This window comes from Triturus cristatus, chromosome 1_2, assembly GCF_964204655.1.
Source record: "Triturus cristatus chromosome 1_2, aTriCri1.1, whole genome shotgun sequence".
NCBI classification, from domain to species: Eukaryota; Metazoa; Chordata; class Amphibia; order Caudata; family Salamandridae; genus Triturus; species Triturus cristatus.
In genome coordinates, this window is record NC_140580.1 from 1,190,970,861 (window position 1) to 1,190,992,493 (window position 21,633).

Sequence of the window (21,633 nt, forward strand, 5' to 3'; positions counted from 1 at the left end):
CTGGCGAGACTTTATGTAAGGGCTTCAAAAAATGCTACCGCCGGCCACAGCTTGAAGTGCATGAGCGGGGGCGTGCGCTTGAGCAGAGGCGCCATATGGCGTGATTACTGCTGTGCGTGCACCACTCGCGCACATGCACTGCAAGTTGTGGCTGGCGGTAGCATTTTTCCCCCGCGATCACTTTCACGTTAGCCCCACGGTTCACTTCCTTGTTTTAATTACTTTAATAAGCCAGCTAGGGACACTGCGCTCACTTTATTTATATTTTCGCGGCGTCCACTTCATGGACACCACGCTCTGTTTTTTACTGAGGCCGGGGGGCTTCCTCGTGGTTCCACACACGCAATGCGATAAAAATCGTCTTTCATGTAAGCTCCGAGAAAGACAGGCTCTGAGGCGGCCATCGCTCCAGTTCTGGACAAGACGTTTGCCCCCTGCTTTAAAGGCAACACCGTGTCTTAAAGCTTGTGGTGGCGCCCCCCAAAGGCTGCAGGACGGTGCTGTGCGCCTCCCAGGCTGAAGGACGGCGATGTTCAGCTGTATGCAGTGTGCCCCCAGTCTACAGTAAGTGCTGTGCAGCCCCTGAGGTCCTGCAACTTCTGCCTTGAGTAGGTCATTCTGCTGCTACTGTCTGCAGGACATCACATAACCCCTGTGTGCCGGACAGTGCGTGTGCTCTCTATAAGCTTCTGTGGTAACGCACGCCCTGTGTGCAAACACAGCCGCTCTGCACGGTAGGATCATGCATGCGCCCTCCACACACCGATGCTTTGTGTCTGTCTGAGGGCTGCTTCGGTGCAGTATGTATTTTAAATGTGCACACTTGTGATGTGGCCGCGGCTTTCACTTTCGCGTGCACAGGGACGAGTCCTCTTCACATCTACGCCCTACAAGTGGTGCCTCCCGCTCACGTGCGGCTGGGTGGCTCTTGTTTACCCCACACTACCCAACCCCACCCTCTTCGGCGCCCTGTTCCGCTTTTTTGCTGCTCACAATCTCGTCGCCCTGATTTAAACCTCTGTCCTTTAGGCCACACAAAGATCTCGGATAGCTCTACCCACCGAGCTATGGTGTCCGCAACAAAGGCCCCTTCAAGAAATGTAGGGTATTTATAATAAACACAAGCAGGGGGTCTGGAGGTAGTAACTAAGGCCAAAGGCTTCATACATTCTCTGTAGTGATCTCTTGGTAACATGCACATGACAGCGCGCGTTCCCGAGCAGCTCAGGCGGTTAACGTACCTGCAGCAAATATTGGTTTATAAGCAGCAAAGCCCTTACGGAAAGAGTGCCCGGGCAAGTATGAGCGTGATGCACACATCTGTACATGCTGGAGTGCATGCATTCCAACACTGGGAAAATAGTTCAGGGGGCAAATGCGCCTGCGACAAGGATCGGTGTGTAAACTGCATATCTCTGGTTCCAGTGCCACCAGGGCCCGCTGGCATCCTTTCGAAGTAACGGAAGGAGGACAGCTGAAAGCCGTCCCTTTTTTTAGAGACATTTGAATTGATCTGCATTCTTCCAACCCGCCCTTCTTCGACTGATCCTCCGCTGTTGAACCCTGTAAGGAGCCTTGACGTCATACATATGTGTCGCTGGTGTGATTGTTAATCCTGATGCTGTGTGGCATAATGCGTCTTCTGTCGTAAAGCGCTCTAATCCCTCCCGCAGTGCCCACGCTATACAAGCCTCATGGATACCTGAATAATATGGTAAATAAATGCATACACAATGAGTAGCACTGGTACCTGTTTCTAGACGCCAAGATATTACTCAGACAGGTGTTGAAACCATGACGTGGGCATCGCTGTGCTATTCGAACCATTAGTCGAGCAGCTGAGACACTTCCGGAGATCTAAGCAACCCCCAGCCTCCAAGGCTGCAAAACATCTGGAGAAGGCGCCCCAGCATCACCCCCTATGCCCCCTGCCCCTGTAATGGGATTTATTTCACAGGACTTCCTGGTTCTACCCCACTGGCTTCATTTTGATCTTAGAACATTTGTTGTGAGGGCAGCAAGAGGGCCCCGCCCAGAAAACCCCCTGAGGCCTGTAGGATGAACGCGAGCGTTGACAGCGGGGATTACCCTAAACATTTCCTGTGCAGCCGGGAGGGCCTGTGAGTGACTTCCAAACAGAGGACAGGGTGGGCCACACCTACTGCCCCTCATCCCCGCCCCACCCCCAAGCAGATACAAGGGGGTCATCCTGAAAAAGCATTAGCGGGGCCTCTAGCAGCAGCCCCCACCCACCGGACCCCACCCCTGACTGGGGCTGGTGGGCTGGAGCAGGACAAACTCTGCCTCTCTAACCCCACCCACCGGACCCCACCCCTGACTGGGGCTGGTGGGCTGGAGCAGGACATACTCTGCCTCTCTAACCCCACCCACCGGACCCCACCCCTGACTGGGGCTGGTGGGCTGGAGCAGGACATACTCTGCCTCTCTAACCCCACCCACCGGACCCCACCCCTGACTGGGGCTGGTGGGCTGGAGCAGGACATACTCTGCCTCTCTAACCCCACCCACCGGACCCCACCCCTGACTGGGGCTGGTGGGCTGGAGCAGGACATACTCTGTCTCTCTAACCCCACCCACCGGACCCCACCCTGACTGGGGCTGGTGGGCTGGAGCAGGACATACTCTGCCTCTCTAACCCCACCCACCGGACCCCACCCTGACTGGGGCTGGTGGGCTGGAGCAGGACATACTCTGCCTCTCTAACCCCACCCACCGGACCCCACCCTGACTGGGGCTGGTGGGCTGGAGCAGGACATACTCTGCCTCTCTAACCCCACCCACCGGACCCCACCCTGACTGGGGCTGGTGGGCTGGAGCAGGACATACTCTGCCTCTCTAACCCCACCCACCGGACCCCACCCCTGACTGGGGCTGGTGGGCTGGAGCAGGACATACTCTGTCTCTCTCGTGTCGCATCAACAGTCGGAGATACGGACGGGACGGGAGGCCTCAGCTCACCCGAGGGCAGGCATCCTGAACTCTGACGGCGAAGAGCCATAGACAGGAGCAGCCCCAGAGGAAACAAGCATTGGCAATGACATAGGTCTCGCATTTACGCAAGTTTGAACTATGTGCATTGTAAATAACAATGGGGCATATGTACAAAGGATTTATCTCCGCTTTTTTGGCTTGAAAAGCCAAAAAAGCGGAGATAAAAATATCGCTCTATTTACAAGAGGGTGCTAACATGCATAATCGCATGTTAGCACCCTTTTTCCCAACGCCTCCCTTTGCATCTCTAATGAGATGCAAAGTGGGCGTCACTGGGCGTTCCCCGGGTGGACTACCTTTCAAATATCGCTGATGTTCACATCGCGATATTTACAAGGCAGCCCACAGGATTTTAGCACATGTTAGATTTTGGCGAAAACGTCTGTTTTCGCCAAAAACTAACGTCTGCTAAAATCCAGACTCACCTATGCTTTACATAGGGGGTGGATTATGCTGATACGACCACAGGGTCGTATCAGCAAGGTTATCGCTGTTTTGCAAGGAACATCGCTGGAAAACCAGCGACGTTCCCTGCAAAACGGAGATAACTTCGCTATCTCTGGAGTTTTTATATCGCCCTGGAGAAACGCGTTGTTAATAACGCGCTGCCAGGGCGATACATTCCAGAGATAGCCTGCGATAAAAAAGTTATCGCTAAGCACGGCCAGCGATAATTATCGCTGGCCGTTGATAATACGCCCCAAGGCCTTTTATTTATGTTTTAAAAACCAAAATATAAATAAAAGGCGTTGTCGTTCACAATGCCAAAGGCTCAAACTCGCGTAAATGCGAGACCTAATGCATTGCAAATGCTTGTTTCTGTAGCATTTGTTCTTGGGTGGAGCCTACCACACAGCGTGGTGTTCTGGCTACAAAGACATATTGGGGACATGGTGGAAGCTGACCTAGAAATGCGCCCCCATCGCTTACCTTCGGGTTTACCTTTCGTCACTCTCATTAGCATGATTTCTGTTCGCTGGCTTTATTTGATTTAGGCTGTCCAGCTCGAGTTAGTCCCTCCTGTGGAGCACAGACTTGTTACTACCTCCCCAACCGGCTCCTATTCTTGCATGACTGCTCGCTTTTTGGGAACCTTTTTTTTCTTTTTCGAAAAGCACTTCATGAGAATGCATGTTTTAAACCTGTCTCTCCTTGCCTGCTTCTGCCCCCCCCCCACGCTTCTCTCTGTACAGCATCTGAAGAGCGTTTTGTGTTTTTGGGTTCTGCAGTCACTTATCAGAAGCTGTTTTATTGTGGCCTCGGTTTTTGAAGAACATGTTTATGCCTGAAGGTGTATCTTTTGTTGGAGGCTGCTACCTGCTGCCAGAGCATGCCTCGCACTGGAGTGCCAGACGCAGTCACTTCATTTTTTACAATTGAGATTTGTAGGTCACTTAGCCATAAAAATAGCATATATATATGTATGTATATCCTTCCATGCCTCAAGAAGGTAAACATGAATCCTGGCAAACTCATGAACTACTGCCCAGCTACACACCCATAAACTTGCAAAATCCTGCCATACGTCAAGTAGGTAAACATGTTTCCGGGCAAACTCATGAACTACTGCCCAGCCATACATATCTGTACACCTGTGATATCCTGCTATGCCTCAATTAGATAATCGTATCCCTGTGAACTCATGAACTACTGCCCAGCCACACACCTGTACAGCGGTTATATCCCGCCAAGCCTCAATTAGTTAAACATATCCCAACAAACTCACGAACTACTGCCCAGCCATACATATCTGTACACCTGTGATATCCCGCCAAGCCTCAATTAGATAATCGTATCCCTGTGAACTCATGAACTACTGCCCAGCCACACACCCGTACAGCGGTGATGTCCTGCCATGCCTTAATTCATTAAACATATCCAGGCGAACTTCTGCCATGCCTCAGGTAGGTAAACATGTTCACAAGACACGCGTCTGTACGTCACCAGCCTCGAGTCCAGAGAAGACCAGAGCACCTGGAAAGGTTTACAAGACAGGCGTCTGCAGCGTCACCAGACTTGAGTCCTACCCCAATAAAGTCGCTACCAAGTACCAACTACAGTCAGTAGACCCACCAGGCCCACAGGGCTGCATCCACTCTATCAGGTCACATGCATGCAGACACTCATCCTCCCCACAGGGATGCATGCACTATATAAGGTCACATGCACGCAGGCACTCACACTCCCCACAGGGCTGCATGCACTATATCAGGTCACATGCACTCAGGCACTCACCCTCCCCACAGGGCTGCATGCACTAGATAAGGTCACATGCATGCAGGCACTCACACTCCTCACAGGGTTGCATGCACTATATAAGGTCACATGGACGCAGGCACTCACCCTTCCCACAGGGCTGCATGCACTATATCAGGTCACATGGACGCAGACACTCACCCTCCCCACAGGGCTGCATGCACTATATCAGGTCACATGCACGCAGGCACTCACCTTCCCCACAGGGCTGTATGCACTATATCAGGTCACATGGACACAGACATTCACACTCACCACGGGGCTGCATGCACTATATAAGGTCACATGCATGCAGGCACTCACTTTCCCCACAGGGCTGCATTCACTATATAAGGTCACATGGACACAGGCACTCACCTTCCCCACAGGGCTGCATGCACTATATAAGGTCACCTGCATGCAGGCACTCACCCTCCCCACAGGGCTGCATGCACTAGATAAGGTCACATGCATGCAGGCACTCACACTCCCCACAGGGCTGCATGCACTATATCAGGTCACATGCACGCAGGCACTCACCCTTCCCACAGGGCTGCATGCACTATATAAGGTCACATGGACGCAGGCACTCACCCTTCCCACAGGGCTGCATGCACTATATCAGGTCACATGCACTCAGGCACTCACCCTCCCCACAGGGCTGCATGCACTATATCAGGTCACATGCACGCAGGCACTCACCTTCCCCACAGGGCTGTATGCACTATATCAGGTCACATGGACACAGACATTCACACTCCCCACGAGGTTGCATGCACTATCTAAGGTCACATGCATGCAGGCACTCACCTTCCCCACAGGGCTGCATGCACTATATAAGGTCACCTGCATGCAGGCACTCACCCTCCCCACAGGGCTGCATGCACTAGATAAGGTCACATGCATGCAGGCACTCACACTCCTCACAGGGTTGCATGCACTATATAAGGTCACATGCACGCAGGCACTCACACTCCCCACAGGGCTGCATGCACTATATCAGATCACATGCACTCAGGCACTCACCCTCCCCACAGGGCTGCATGCACTATATCAGGTCACATGCACGCAGGCACTCACCCTTCCCACAGGGCTGCATGCACTATATAAGGTCACATGGACGCAGGCACTCACCCTTCCCACAGGGCTGCATGCACTATATCAGGTCACATGCACTCAGGCACTCACCCTCCCCACAGGGCTGCATGCACTATATCAGGTCACATGCACGCAGGCACTCACCTTCCCCACAGGGCTGTATGCACTATATCAGGTCACATGGACACAGACATTCACACTCACCACGGGGCTGCATGCACTATATAAGGTCACATGCATGCAGGCACTCACTTTCCCCACAGGGCTGCATTCACTATATAAGGTCACATGGACACAGGCACTCACCTTCCCCACAGGGCTGCATGCACTATATAAGGTCACCTGCATGCAGGCACTCACCCTCCCCACAGGGCTGCATGCACTAGATAAGGTCACATGCATGCAGGCACTCACACTCCTCACTGGGTTGCATGCACTATATAAGGTCACATGCACGCAGGCACTCACCCTCCCCACAGGGCTGCATGCACTATATCAGGTCACATGGACGCAGACACTCACCCTCCCCACAGGGCTGCATGCACTATATAGGGTCACATGCATGCAGGCACTCACCATCCCCACAGGGCTGCATGCACTATATAAGGTCACATGCATGCAGGCACTCACACTCCCCACGAGGTTGCATGCACTATATAAGGTCACATGCATGCAGGCACTCACACTCCCCACGGGGCTGCATGCACTATATAAGGTCACATGCATGCAGACACTCACACTCACCATGGGGCTGTAAGCACTATACAAGGTCACATGCATGCAGACACTCACCCTCCCCACAGGGCCCATGAGGTGGAGAAAAGTCCCTGGTGGCTTCTCCATTCCTTGTAGCTCTTTGACCACACATTAGAAACTGCTTCCCTTAATTTGGCCCGGGTCCTGTTGGCTTCTGGGAAGAGGTCATTACAGACGTTGTGCGTGTGGCTCCGGGGCAAAAAAAGACAACAAAGAGGTACGAGTCCTGGAGATGTGAGGACGTAAGCTGGGCTCCCAGCCTATCAGTGACCCGCCTTTCTTCCGTACTTACTTCCTTTCACTTTGTTTCGGCCAATGATCATGAAAGCAATAAATTCAAATAATTGGAAATAGAAGCACAATACAGTTCAACTAGAAAATATACAACCCCCTGGAATAAATATTCGAAGAAGTGTCCACTGTTGGCCTCCGGCCACTAAGCAGACGTACAAACTCTTCACCGCAGAGAAAACGCTATCATGGTCCGCCATGCCTAGAAGTAGCTTTCATACAGGCCGAGCTGTAGTAAGGGTGTTGGAAAACATCGCACCAGAATTATACACTTTCAAAAGAGGGCACCCCAATAAAAAACCCTGCTCGGTGCATTCCTACTACATTTAACACATAGGGCACAGCGAAGATGGCTCAGATACAGAACACTACTAGGGTACCACCCTTCCCTGCTGCACTGCCAAGAATAATCCACATTTGTAAAGCGTGAACAATCACCCGTTAGGGTCTCTAGGCGCTGGGGGCCGTCGGGAAGATTAAGCAAGCCATTGCCCAGAGTCACATGGTGCTGGGCTAATCTGCCGCCGGCGCCGGTTATCGACCCGTGATCCCCATATTCCGGAGTCAGTCTCCCTGGCCGCGGCGCCGGGTATCGACCCGTGATCCCCATATTCCGGAGTCAGTCTCCCCGGCCGCGGTGCCGGGTATCGACCCGTGATCCCCAGATTGTGGAGTCAGTCGCCCTGGCCGCGGCGCCGGGTATCGACCTGTGATCCCCAGATTCCGGAGTCAGTCGCCTGGCCGCGGCGCCGGGTATCGACCCGTGATCCCCAGATTGTGGAGTCAGTCGCCCTGGCCGCGGCGCCGGGTATCGACTTGTGATCCCCAGATTCCGGAGTCAGTCGCCCTGGCCTCGGCGCCACACCTCATCCGGAGTAAAGTGCACGTGCTTCCGCTTACGTTGTAATGTAAAACAAGTTATACATTCAGTAAAAACCATGAGGCACAAGAGGGAGGGGAATATACATTAGATGGATTGGCCATATGCTCTCCAAAAACATAACAATGGGAATGGTCCAGCCCCAACTGCCAGGCCAGGTCCTCCCTGGACCGGAAACAAGCATCCTAGGACCGGTTTCGGGGTTTCACCCCTCTTCAGCCAGGATAGCTTGATTCCAGTGGCATGGAGAGCACGGGACCCACGTCTGGGCATACCCTTCCCACTCGGGGTGACAAATGCAAAAAGAACAGTTGATGGACAGAATGCAGAACAATGTCACACATTCACCCCAGTACAGAGATCTGGGCCTAAATCCATCGTTTTTTTGCTCACTATGCCATTCCAGTTTGAACCCAGCCATATGCAAATCAGTCTTGACCCTGTGCCTCATGGGAACAGTGCAGCCCAAACTGCCAAGCCATGCCTTCCCTGGACCGGAAACAAGCATCCTAGGACCGGTTTCGGGGTTTTACCCCTCTTCAGCCAGGAAAGCTTGACTCCAGTGTGTCTTTTGCTTCCTCGCCGTAAGTGCGCCAGGTATGTCCAGACGTGGGTCCCGTGCTCTCACGACGCCACTGAATTTAAGCTATCCTGGCTGAAGAGGGGTGAAACCCCGAAACCGGTCCTAGCATGCTTTTTTCCAGTTCAGAGACAACCTGGCCTGGCAGTTCGGGCTGGACTGTTCCCATGAGGCACAGGGTCAAGACTGATTTGCATATGGCCAGGTCTAAACTGGGGTGGCACGGTGAGCACAAAAACGATGGATTTAACCCAGATGTCTTGACTTGGGGTGAATGTTTTGATTCCTTCTGCATTCTGTCCATCAATTGTGTGTCTTTGGCTAAACTTCTATGGGCCGCACTCTCACACTCCAGTGACGTGTGCTCTTACACTCAAGTGACCCGGGCTCTCACACTCCAGTGACGTGTGCTCTTACACTCAAGTGACCCGGGCTCTCACACTCCAGTGACGTGTGCTCTTACACTCAAGTGACCCGAGCTCTCACACTCCAGTGACGTGTGCTCTTACACTCAAGTGACCCGGGCTCTCACACTCCAGTGACGTGTGCTCTTACACTCAAGTGACCCGGGCTCTCACACTCCAGTGACCCGGGCTCTCACACTCCAGTGACCCGGGCTCTCACACTCCAGTGACGTGTGCTCTTACACTCAAGTGACCCACGCTCACACTCCAGTGACCCATGCTCTCACATTCCAGTGCCGCATTCTCTCACAATCCAGTGGCCCACGCTCTCACACTCCAGTGCCGCACGCTCTCACACTCCAGTACCACACGCTCTCACACTCCAGTGACGTGTGCTCTTACACTCAAGTGACCCAGGCTCTCACACTCCAGTGACGTGTGCTCTTACACTCAAGTGACCCAGGCTCTCACACTCCAGTGACGTGTGCTCTTACACTCAAGTGACCCACGCTCACACTCCAGTGATGTGTGCTCTTACACTCAAGTGACCCAGGCTCTCACACTCCAGTGACGTGTGCTCTTACACTCAAGTGACCCAGGCTCTCACACTCCAGTGACGTGTGCTCTTACACTCAAGTGACCCGGGCTCTCACACTCCAGTGACGTGTGCTCTTACACTCAAGTGACCCACGCTCCCACTCCAGTGACCCATGCTCTCACATTCCAGTGCCGCATTCTCTCACAATCCAGTGGCCCACGCTCTCACACTCCAGTGACCCACGCTCTCACACAAGAGGTCTCACACTCCAGTGACCCGCGCTCTCACACAAGAGGTCTCACACTCCAGTGACCCGCGCTCTCACACAAGAGGTCTCACACTCCAGTGACTCGCGGTCTCACACAAGAGGTCTCACACTCCAGTGAGCACGTGTTTTCTCTCTCTCTCTCTCTAACCTGGGCTCTCCATTTACCAGTGATCTGCATTTCAGCAAGTGACCCCTACTCTCACACTTCAGTGACCTGCGCGCTCTCTCCCTGCCAGCGACCTAGGGTCTCACACTGTAGTGACTCAGCTGTCAGACTCTAGTGACTAGCCTCTCCCTCTCCCAGTGACCCGGGATCTCGCACTTCACTGCCCCAGGCTCTTACTCTGCCCAGTGACATTGCTCCCAGTCTGCTACCAGTGACACTGCCTGTCACACTCCAGTGACCAAGGGTCTCCCCAGTCCGGCAGTGATCAGGGGCCTCACCCTCCAGTCACACAAGCACTTTTCCTCCAATGGTAAGGGCTGTCTCTCACTTCCTGTAGCCTAGAGGTACGCTCCAGTGACCACTGCTCCCACTCAGATCTCTGTGACCACGGCTCTCACTCAGACCTCAGTGACATGGGCTCCCACGCATGGCTAAGTGATTTGGGTTCCCACTCATGGCTCAGTGATGTGGGCTCTCAATTAGATCTCCGTGACCACGGCTCTCACTCAGGTCTCAGTGACCATGGCTCTCGCTGAGATCTCAGTGACCTGGGCTCCCACTCTTGTCCCAGTGACCACGGTTCTCACTCAGATCTGAGCGAGCTGGGCTCCCACTCAGGTCTCAGTGACCTGGGTTCTCACTAAGATCTCAGTGACCAGGGTTCTCGATCAGGTCTCAGTGACCATGGCTCTCACTGAGATCTCAGTGACATGGGCTCCCACTCGAATTCTCACTAAGATCTCAGTGACCAGGGTTCTCACTCAGGTCTCAGTGACCATGGCACTCACTCAGACCTCAGTGACATGGGCTCCCACTCAGGTCTCAGTGACCAGGGCTCTAAATCAGGTCTCAGTGACCTGGGTTCTCACTAAGATCTCAGTGACCTGGGCTCTCACTCAGACCTCAGTGGCATGGGCTCCCACTCAGGTCTCAGTGACCAGGGCTCCCAATCAGGTCTCAGTGACATGGGTTCTCACTAAGATCTCAGTGATCTGGGCTCTCACTCAGACCTCAGTGACATGGGCTCCCACTCAGGTCTCAGTGACCAGGGCTCCCACTCAGGTCTCAGTGACCTGGGTTCTCACTAAGATCTCAGTGACCAGGGTTCTCACTCAGGTCTCAGTGACCATGGCGCTCACTGAGATCTCAGTGACATGGGCTCTCACACAGACCTCAGTGATATGGGCTCCCACTCAGGTCTCAGTGACCTAGGTTCTCACTAAGGTCTCAGTGACATGGGTTCCATTGGAATTGTTTTCATTCGTGTTGTGCACTTAATGTGGCACCGCAGAGAGCCCATGGGTGGGGGGGGGGGGCGAGACCCGTGACGGGAAAAGGGGAGGGGTTCCTATCGGTTCGTAGAAGAGGGGGTGCTACACTGTCCGCAGGGCTCTGGGACCTACCGGTTTATTTATTTATTTATGGATTGTCACTTAGCAGGGACATGACCCAAGGGCGCCAGGGCGCTTCACCGTAGACATGTGCTGTTACATGGGTTCAAGAAAGAGCAAATATACTAACACGAGGCCAAGAATTACAAAATGGTAAATCCTGGAAAGGTTGTAAGAAGCGCCTGGTGAGAGGGGCGTAGTACAGTTCTGTGCAAGAGGTGAGTGGCATGTTCTGTGTGCCAGGAGAGTGACATATTCCATGTGCCAGGAGAATGTCATGTTCTGTGTGCAAGAGGTGAGTGGCATGTTCTGTGTGCCAGGAGAGTGGCATGTCCTGTGCGCCAGGAGGTGAGTGGCATGTTCCTTTTTTGCTTAAAATTCTTTATTTTGACGAATTTTCAGCATCTAATAATTTTATCATACATGCAAACAGTCCCTTCATCAAATTAACTGGATAAATAAGTAGAAGCAGCTTCTGTGAAATAAAAAACAAACCAAGAAAATAAAAAAACAAACGACCTCCATTTTCAGACACAATTATCACAACTTTACCAAATCTAACCCTTGATATCTATTGAGAAATATCTGAAATAGAATTTTTGGAAAGAGTGATACTTTAAAGCAGCCTTCACAAATGTGACTCTCTTTTTTTTATATATATATAGTTTATTACATTTTATGTCACATATATTCAGCACAAATCAGAGTAACATATACGGCACATAAGAAACATCCAATCAGATCAGAGGATCAGAGCAAAACATTCCTAAATAACACATATTGAAATTGTGGGCACAGAAAAACAATACATATAACAAAAGAAAAATCCAGAGAGGCAAACCGGATACCCCAGCTACGGGAGAACCCCCTCTCCTTCCTCTCCCATTAATCCCAATGTAAACTTGACCAAATCCTTCCAAATTTGACCTTGAAACGTGTACCCCGAGCTTTAGCCACTGCGGATTCCATTTCATACACCCCTCTTAATAATACCCAGAAATCAGTAATCTTGGGGCACACTGGGTCAATCCACGCGCGAGCAATACAAAGCCGAGCAGTAATAATACAAATTGAGATCAATGAGGCCGACAGCGGGCCTGAATCCGAAACCATGCCCAAACAATTTCCTTCTCCGTTAATTGTATATCCTTGCTAGCGAGCTTATTAATAGCATTTCCAATATCATGCCAGAATAACGTAAGAGCAGGGCATTTTATAAGCATATGTCTAAGATCCGCCGCATATTCCTTACATTTAGGACAAACAGGCACATGCATCAAGCACAAAACCGGTCGCAAACGGGCAGATTCTCAGAATCTGCCCCTTTGCGACCGGTATTTTTGCATTTGGGATGCATCATCACAAATGCAAAAATCGCTATTTAAGAAATCTCAAAATAGCGATTCCTTAAATAGCGATAGCATTTAAGGAATCCCTAATTGAGATTCCTTAAATGCAATGATTTACAGTTTAAAAAATAGCGATTTCGCTATTAGCGTGAGCAAATTACCATGAGGCTGGACCTCATGGTAATTTGCGATAACTTAGAAAAATGCACATATTTGCATTTTTCTAAGTTTCATGTTGCCCACACACATGCCCTTAGAGCATGTGTGTATGCAACATTTGTGCAGAGTTAACATACATGGGTGCAATAGGGTGTCATTTTGACACCCTTGCACCATCGAAATTGCGGGAGCAATTTGCGAGTACCTACTGGTACTCGCAAATTGCTCCCGCAATCTCTAATTCATTCCTATGGGCCCGGAGGCCCATAGGAATGAATGGGAAGACATTCCTTAATTGCGACTCGCAATTTGCGAGTCGCAATTAAGGAATTTGTGGGAATCGCTATTTCTTTAGCGATTCCTACATGCATAGGGTTTTGCTATTCCTTAATTGCGATTCCTTAATAATCGCTATTAAGGAATCGCAAAACCCTATGATGATGCATGTGCCTGAAAATGATTTTACTGAGGCCTGTTCTGTGATCCATTTAGAAATAACATTCGGAGTATAGTATAACATAAAGAGGTTGCAATTTCAAATTAATTGAAATAACAGCCGAGTTGATTATGGCCGTGGAATCAGTAAGTTCATCAATATTAATATCTGTATGAAACAAAGAAGAACGTTTGGCCGCTATCAGCGAGCCATCGCTTTCACTAACAGATCGGAAACTCTTATAGATTTTCCCAATCTGGCCTCGGCCAGAAATCCTATAAACAGCACGCACTGCCTCTGTAGTTTCAGGCAGGGTAAACAGGCCCTTCCTATGTAAAAAATAATCCCTAATTTGTAAATATTTAAAAAACATTTTATGGGATAATCCAAATTCCTCTTGTATAGAAGCAAATGATCTAAACCCATGATCATCATATAACTGCCCCAGCCTTATTAAACCCGACTGAGAGCACAGCCGGAACGTTGAGTCTGAAAATATATCCGGGAAACAAGGATTTCCCCATAAAACAATAAGTTCATGTAACTCTGGTATGGCAAAATTTTTAACAATATCTCGCCAAATATAGTAAATATGTTTAACTATCTTAAAACGCACTCTCTTAAAGTAATTGGAATCCGACATACTATGTAAGTGAAACCCTGTGTTAAAGCCAACAGCGAGCTGATATGCGTATGGTCCCAAAAGTAAGCTCTGAATCCGGTTAAGGAAAGCCGACCAAAAGTAAGTTTTAAAATCAGGAAGAAGGAAGCCGCCTTGCTCATATGCCATTTATATGTATTTAAGTGCTCTTCTGGATTTGCGAAAACCCCAAATAAAACTACCAATGGCGGAATCGAGCCGCTTGAAGAAGGACATTGGGACTCTTAAAGGAATGGATCGAAAAAGATATGAACATTTCGGCAGGATATTCATTTTTACGACGTTGCATCTTCCATAAATAGTTAGAGGCAATTTATGCCATCTCCGTAAATCCGCTAAAGTTTTCTTAAGTAGCGGTTCATGTTTAGGAGCATAAAATCCTTGATACGGCCGCTAATACAGACCCCCAAATACGTAGCCGAGTTAGTTAACCCCAAAAAAGGTATTGGAGATAAAGTCTCGTAATTAAGAATCGATTGTGTTTTGTTAATATTGAGCTTATACCCCGAAAAGGAGCCGAAATATTCAGCTGCTTGCGTAATAGCATTAATTGCTATTTCAGGGTTAGTGGTAAACACGGCAATATCGTCTGCATATGCCGTAACTTTTAAAGTTATTCCGTTAAGTATTACCGGTGCAATAGAGATATTTTGTAATAGATGTCTAATAAAGGGCTCAATGTATAGGGCAAACAGTAATGGGGAGAGCGGACAACCCTGACGCGTACCCCTCTGAATCTGAACCGAACTAGATGTGCACCCATTGATTTTGATCACAGCTGATGGGCTAAGGTATAATTGCTGGACCGCCCCTCGACCGAGGCCTTAAGAGAGCATAGTGCTCCAAAGAAATCCCCAGGCTACTCGATGGAAAGCCTTCTCGGCGTCCAGCATTAACACACCTCTCTGGTGGCCCCCTTGACTGGCAATATCAAGAGCCGCACAGCCTTCTCGGCGTCCAGCATTAACACACCTCTCTGGTGGCCCCCTTGACTGGCAATATCAAGAGCCGCACAGCCTTCTCGGCGTCCAGCATTAACACACCTCTCTGGTGGCCCTCTTGACTGGCAATATCAAGAGCCGCACAGCCTTCTCGGCGTCCAGCATTAACACACCTCTCTGGTGGCCCTCTTGACTGGCAATATCAAGAGCCGCACAGCCTTCTCGGCGTCCAGCATTAACACACCTCTCTGGTGGCCCCCTTGACTGGCAATATCAAGAGCCGCACAGCCTTCTCGGCGTCCAGCATTAACACACCTCTCTGGTGGCCCCCTTGACTGGCAATATCAAGAGCCGCACAGCCTTCTCGGCGTCCAGCATTAACACACCTCTCTGGTGGCCCTCTTGACTGGCAATATCAAGAGCCGCACAGCCTTCTCGGCGTCCAGCATTAACACACCTCTCTGGTGGCCCTCTTGACTGGCAATATCAAGAGCCGCACAGCCTTCTCGGCGTCCAGCATTAACACACCTCTCTGGTGGCCCCCTTGACTGGCAATATCAAGAGCCGCACAGCCTTCTCGGCGTCCAGCATTAACACACCTCTCTGGTGGCCCTCTTGACTGGCAATATCAAGAGCCGCACAGCCTTCTCGGCGTCCAGCATTAACACACCTCTCTGGTGGCCCCCTTGACTGGCAATATCAAGAGCCGCACAGCCTTCTCGGCGTCCAGCATTAACACACCTCTCTGGTGGCCCCCTTGACTGGCAATATCAAGAGCCGCACAGCCTTCTCGGCGTCCAGCATTAACACACCTCTCTGGTGGCCCTCTTGACTGGCAATATCAAGAGCCGCACAGCCTTCTCGGCGTCCAGCATTAACACACCTCTCTGGTGGCCCTCTTGACTGGCAATATCAAGAGCCGCACAGCCTTCTCGGCGTCCAGCATTAACACACCTCTCTGGTGGCCCCCTTGACTGGCAATATCAAGAGCCGCACAGCCTTCTCGGCGTCCAGCATTAACACACCTCTCTGGTGGCCCCCTTGACTGGCAATATCAAGAGCCGCACAGCCTTCTCGGCGTCCAGCATTAACACACCTCTCTGGTGGCCCTCTTGACTGGCAATATCAAGAGCCGCACAGCCTTCTCGGCGTCCAGCATTAACACACCTCTCTGGTGGCCCTCTTGACTGGCAATATCAAGAGCCGCACAGCCTTCTCGGCGTCCAGCATTAACACACCTCTCTGGTGGCCCCCTTGACTGGCAATATCAAGAGCCGCACAGCCTTCTCGGCGTCCAGCATTAACACACCTCTCTGGTGGCCCTCTTGACTGGCAATATCAAGAGCCGCACAGCCTTCTCGGCGTCCAGCATTAACACACCTCTCTGGTGGCCCCCTTGACTGGCAATATCAAGAGCCGCACAGCCTTCTCGGCGTCCAGCATTAACACACCTCTCTGGTGGCCCTCTTGACTGGCAATATCAAGAGCCGCACAGCCTTCTCGGCGTCCAGCATTAACACACCTCTCTGGTGGCCCCCTTGACTGGCAATATCAAGAGCCGCACAGCCTTCTCGGCGTCCAGCATTAACACACCTCTCTGGTGGCCCCCTTGACTGGCAATATCAAGAGCCGCACAGCCTTCTCGGCGTCCAGCATTAACACACCTCTCTGGTGGCCCCCTTGACTGGCAATATCAAGAGCCGCACAGCCTTCTCGGCGTCCAGCATTAACACACCTCTCTGGTGGCCCTCTTGACTGGCAATATCAGTATTAATATGGGCCACTGTTTCCCTTCCTGGAACAAAACCATGTTGTTCATCTGATACCAACCGATGTCTATACAAAGAAAGACGTGAGGCAAGAAGGTGGGTGGCATGTTCCGTGTGCCAGGAGAGTGACATGTTCCGTGTGCCAGGAAGTGAGTAACATGTTCTGCGCCCCAGGAGGTGAGCGACATGTTCTGTGCGCTAGGATGTGAGTGACATGCTCCATGTGCCAGGAGAGTGACATGCTCCATGTATCAGGAGAGTGACATGCTCCATGTGCCAGGAGAGTGACATGCTCCATGTGCCAGGAGAGTGACATGTTCTGCGCCCCAGGAGGTGAGCGACATGTTCTGTGCGCTAGGATGTGAGTGACATGCTCCATGTGCCAGGAGAGTGACATGCTCCATGTATCAGGAGAGTGACATGCTCCATGTGCCAGGAGAGTGACATGCTCCATGTATCAGGAGAGTGACATGCTCCATGTGCCAGGAGAGTGACATGTTCTGTGCACCAGGAGGTGAGCGACATGTTCTGTGCGCTAGGATGTGAGTGACATGCTCCATGTGCCAGGAGAGTGACATGCTCCATGTATCAGGAGAGTGACATGCTCCATGTGCCAGGAGAGTGACATGCTCCATGTGCCAGGAGAGTGACATGTTCTGCGCCCCAGGAGGTGAGCGACATGTTCTGTGCGCTAGGATGTGAGTGACATGCTCCATGTGCCAGGAGAGTGACATGCTCCATGTATCAGGAGAGTGACATGCTCCATGTGCCAGGAGAGTGACATGCTCCATGCATCAGGAGAGTGACATGCTCCATGTGACAGGAGAGTGACATGTTCTGTGCACCAGGAGGTGAGTGACATGTTCCCACTGTAAAGGATCAGTGCCACGGACCCCGCGTCTCCCCTCAAGATCGTCAACGCGTCATCCATTGTTTTCAAATTGTTTTTCCTTGAACTCCTTTTTGTTTTTCAAAACCTTTTTTCCGTCACATGTAGAGCACTTAATATAAACAGACTTAGACTTAATATATACATTTAGTCGCCCACGATTCAATGCCCGAAACGCACTGGCTCAGAGTTCCATCACAAGAGGATTTCTGTGCATCTCTGCTCCGGACGGGCCTGGACTGGCAGACTGGCAGCGGGAGGAGCGTCTGATATTACGCGCTCCACATGTGACGGAAAAAGGGTTTGAAAAACAAAAAGGAGTTCCAGGAAAAATTTTTTGAAAAAAATGCATAATGTGCTGAAGATTTTGAGGCGCGATGCGGGGGCCGCCGCGCGTGCGTCAGAGGGGACACCCGCTCCCACTTTCGATCGCTTTTCATTCTATGTGGCATGTGGGCACCGCAGGGCCGGCTGCACGCTGAGGGGCAGAGCAACGGACACACTTAGATACAGAAACAAGTGGGATGGAAACAGGTGCGCACCTGGGCTTTCCAATGAATGTACAGTAAAGCGCCCAGAAGCCTCAAGCGGCGCCCTGATGGCGCTGTGCCCAGTGCTACGGGAAATGCATGCGTGTGTTTGATGACGCCGACTGAGTGCCGGAGACGTGTTGCTCCCCCATTATCGAACCCTCAGTCTCAGGACCCCAAGAGCCCCGTGGGTCCACCAAAGGACCCCTGGCGACCCCTGCAACCGCAGGGCCCCAGACACCGCTGCAACCCAGGGCCCCGTGCAAGCTCAGGGCCCCCTGGCCACAGGCACCCCTGCAAGCCCAGGGCCCCCTGCAAGCCCAGGGCCACAGGCACCCCTGCAAGCCCAGGGCCCCCTGCAAGCCCAGGGCCCCAGGCACCCCTGCAAGCCCAGGGCCCCAGGCACCCCTGCAAGCCCAGGGCCCCCTGCAAGCCCAGGGCCACAGGCACCGCTGCAACCCAGGGCACCTTGCAAGCCCAGGGCCCCAGGCAACCCTGCAAGCCCAGGGCCCCCTGCAAGCCCAGGGCCCCCTGCAAGCCCAGGGCCCCCTGCAAGCCCAGGGCCACAGGCACCCCTGCAAGCCCAGGGCCCCCTGCAAGCCCAGGGCCACAGGCACCCCTGCAAGCCCAGGGCCCCCTGCAAGCCCAGGGCCACAGGCTCCCCTAGCGCCCCTGCCCAATGGACCCTCCTCTCGCCAGTGCCCCCTCGCCCCCACCCCCATGCTGCCAAGGCTCAGCGATGGGCACTTACCTGCTCGCGTAGCCCCACTGGCCAGAAGAAAGACCATCGCCCAGAGAGCGGCTTCCATGGTGAAGGTGGCGGGGTCAGGGGCCCCTCAGGCGTGGCCCTTAGGGGCCTGAAACAGGAGGGGGGGGGGAGTCTGAGTGTAGAAGAAGATGCCTGAGGGAGGGCAGATGAGCTCCGAGTGAGGGAGCGGAGGGCCGGGTGAGGGCAGGAGAGGGTCGGGTGAGGGAGCGGAGGGCCGGGTGAGGGCAGAGGAGCTCCGAGTGAGGGAGCGGAGGGCCGGGTGAGGGCAGGAGAGGGTCGGGTGAGGGAGCGGAGGGCCGGGTGAGAGTAGAGGCGCTCTGAGTGAGGGAGAGGAGGGCCGGGTGAGGGTAGAGGCGCTCTGAGTGAGGGAGAGGAGGGTCGGGTGAGGGTAGAGGCGCTCTGAGTGAGGGAGAGGAGGGCCGGGTGAGGGTAGAGGCGCTCTGAGTGAGGGAGAGGAGGGTCGGGTGAGGGTAGAGGCGCTCTGAGTGAGGGAGAGAAGGGCCGGGTGAGGGCAGAGGAGCTCCGGGTGAGGGAGCGGAGGGTCGGGCGAGGGCAGGAGAGTGTTGAGGGGCTCCGGGTGAGGACTAAAAGGCTCCGAGTGAGGTCTACACTGAAGAGCTCCGAGGGTGGCCCCTGTCCAGCTCCGGTCTCTGCGCAGCAGCTGTAGGTCTTGCCGAGTCGGTGGCCCCAGCAGCACTGAGCTCCCTCAGCCCTCAGGCGCAGGAAGTGACCGCTCGGAGCCGCGAACATCTGCCAAAGACGGAGGAAATGCCGGAGCTGCCGGCAGCGTGCGAGCCGAGCCTGGGGGTAAACAACCCCACCCTCACAGACCCGCTGACCCTCACAGACCACCCACCCTCACAGACCACCCACCCTCACATACCCGCTGACCCTCACAGACCACCCACCCTCACAGACCCTCACAGGCCACACACCCTCACAGACCCGCTGACCATCAGACCACCTACCCTCACATACCCACTGACCCTCACAGACCACCCACCCTCACAGACCTTCACAGGCCACCGACCCTCACAGACCATCCACCCTCACAGACCCTCACAGGCCACCGACCCTCACAGGCCACCGACCCTCACAGACCATCCATCCTCACAGACCCGCTGACCCTCAGACCACCCACCCTCACATACCCACTGACCCTCACAGACCACCAACCCTCACAGGCACTCTGATCCTCACAGACCCCTGACCCTCACATACCCCCAGACCCTCACAGACCCCCCACCCTCACAGACCCTCACAGACCATCCACCCTCACAGACCCACTGACCCTCACAGACCACCCACCCTCACATACCCACTGACCCTCACAGACCACCCACCCTCACAGACCCTCACAGGCCACCGACCCGCACAGACCCACTGAGCCTCACAGACCCCTGACCCTCACAGACCCCCAGACCCTCACAGACCCGCTGACCCTCATGGACCATCCACCCTCACAGACCCACTGACCCTCAGACCACCCACCCTCACAGACCCTCACAGGCCACCGACCCTCACAGACCCGCTGACCCTCAGATCACCCACCCTCACATACCCACTGACCCTCACAGACAACCCACCCTCACAGACCCTCACAGGCCACCGACCCTCACAGACCCGCTGATCCTCACAGACACCTGACCCTCACAGACCCCCAGACCCTCGCAGACCCCCCACCCTCACAGACCCTCACAGACCACCCACCCTCACAGACCCTCTGACCATCACAGACCCCTGACCCTCACAGACCGCCCCAACCTCACATACACACTGACCCTCACAGACCACCCACCCTCACAGACCCTCACAGGCCACCAACCCTCACAGACCCGCTGATCCTCACAGACGTCTGACCCTCACAGTCCCCTAGACCCTCACAGACCCCCACCCTCACAGACCACCAGAGCCTCACAGATGCCCCGTCCTCACAGACTCGCTGACCCTCACAGACCACGACTCTCACAGACCCGCTGACCCTCACAGACTCGCTGACCCTCACAGACTCGCTGACCCTCACAAACCACCAACCCTCACAGACCACCGACCATCACAGACCCCACCCTCACAGACACGTGACCCTCACTAGCCCCGCAGATCCTCACAAACCCCCACCCTCCAGACCCCCACCCTCCATACCACCGACCCTCACAGACCTCCAGACCCTCACAGACCTCCCCATGCTCACAGACCTCCCCACCCTCACAGACACGCGGCCCTCACAGACCCTGCAGATCCTCACAGACCCCCACCCTCACAGACCATCACAGACCCCTCACCCTCACAGACCAGCTGACCCTCACAGAACCGCTGAACCTCACATACCCCTGACCCTCACAGACCCCCAGACCCTCACAGACCCCCCACCCTCACAGACCCCCAGACCCTCACAGACCCCAGACCCTCACAGACCCCCACCCTCACAGACCCTCAGATCCTCACAGATGCCTCATCCTCACAGACCCACTGACCCTCACAGACCCCCTGACCCTCACAGACCCCCAACCT

The 21,633-nt window shown here is 53.4% G+C and overlaps 1 protein-coding gene across 1 annotated transcript in view; it reads right to left on the bottom strand.

Annotated features, from left to right (window-relative positions):
* Positions 1 to 19,820, bottom strand: part of ENG (endoglin) — a 379,947-nt gene extending 360,127 nt beyond the window's left edge. Inside the window, exon 1 of the mRNA XM_085614141.1 lies at positions 19,105 to 19,820. Within this exon, the coding sequence (XP_085470267.1) occupies positions 19,105 to 19,162 (58 nt within the window). The 5' untranslated portion in view covers positions 19,163 to 19,820. The remainder of the gene's footprint in view (positions 1 to 19,104) is intronic.
* Between the last annotated feature and the right edge of the window lie 1,813 nt (positions 19,821 to 21,633).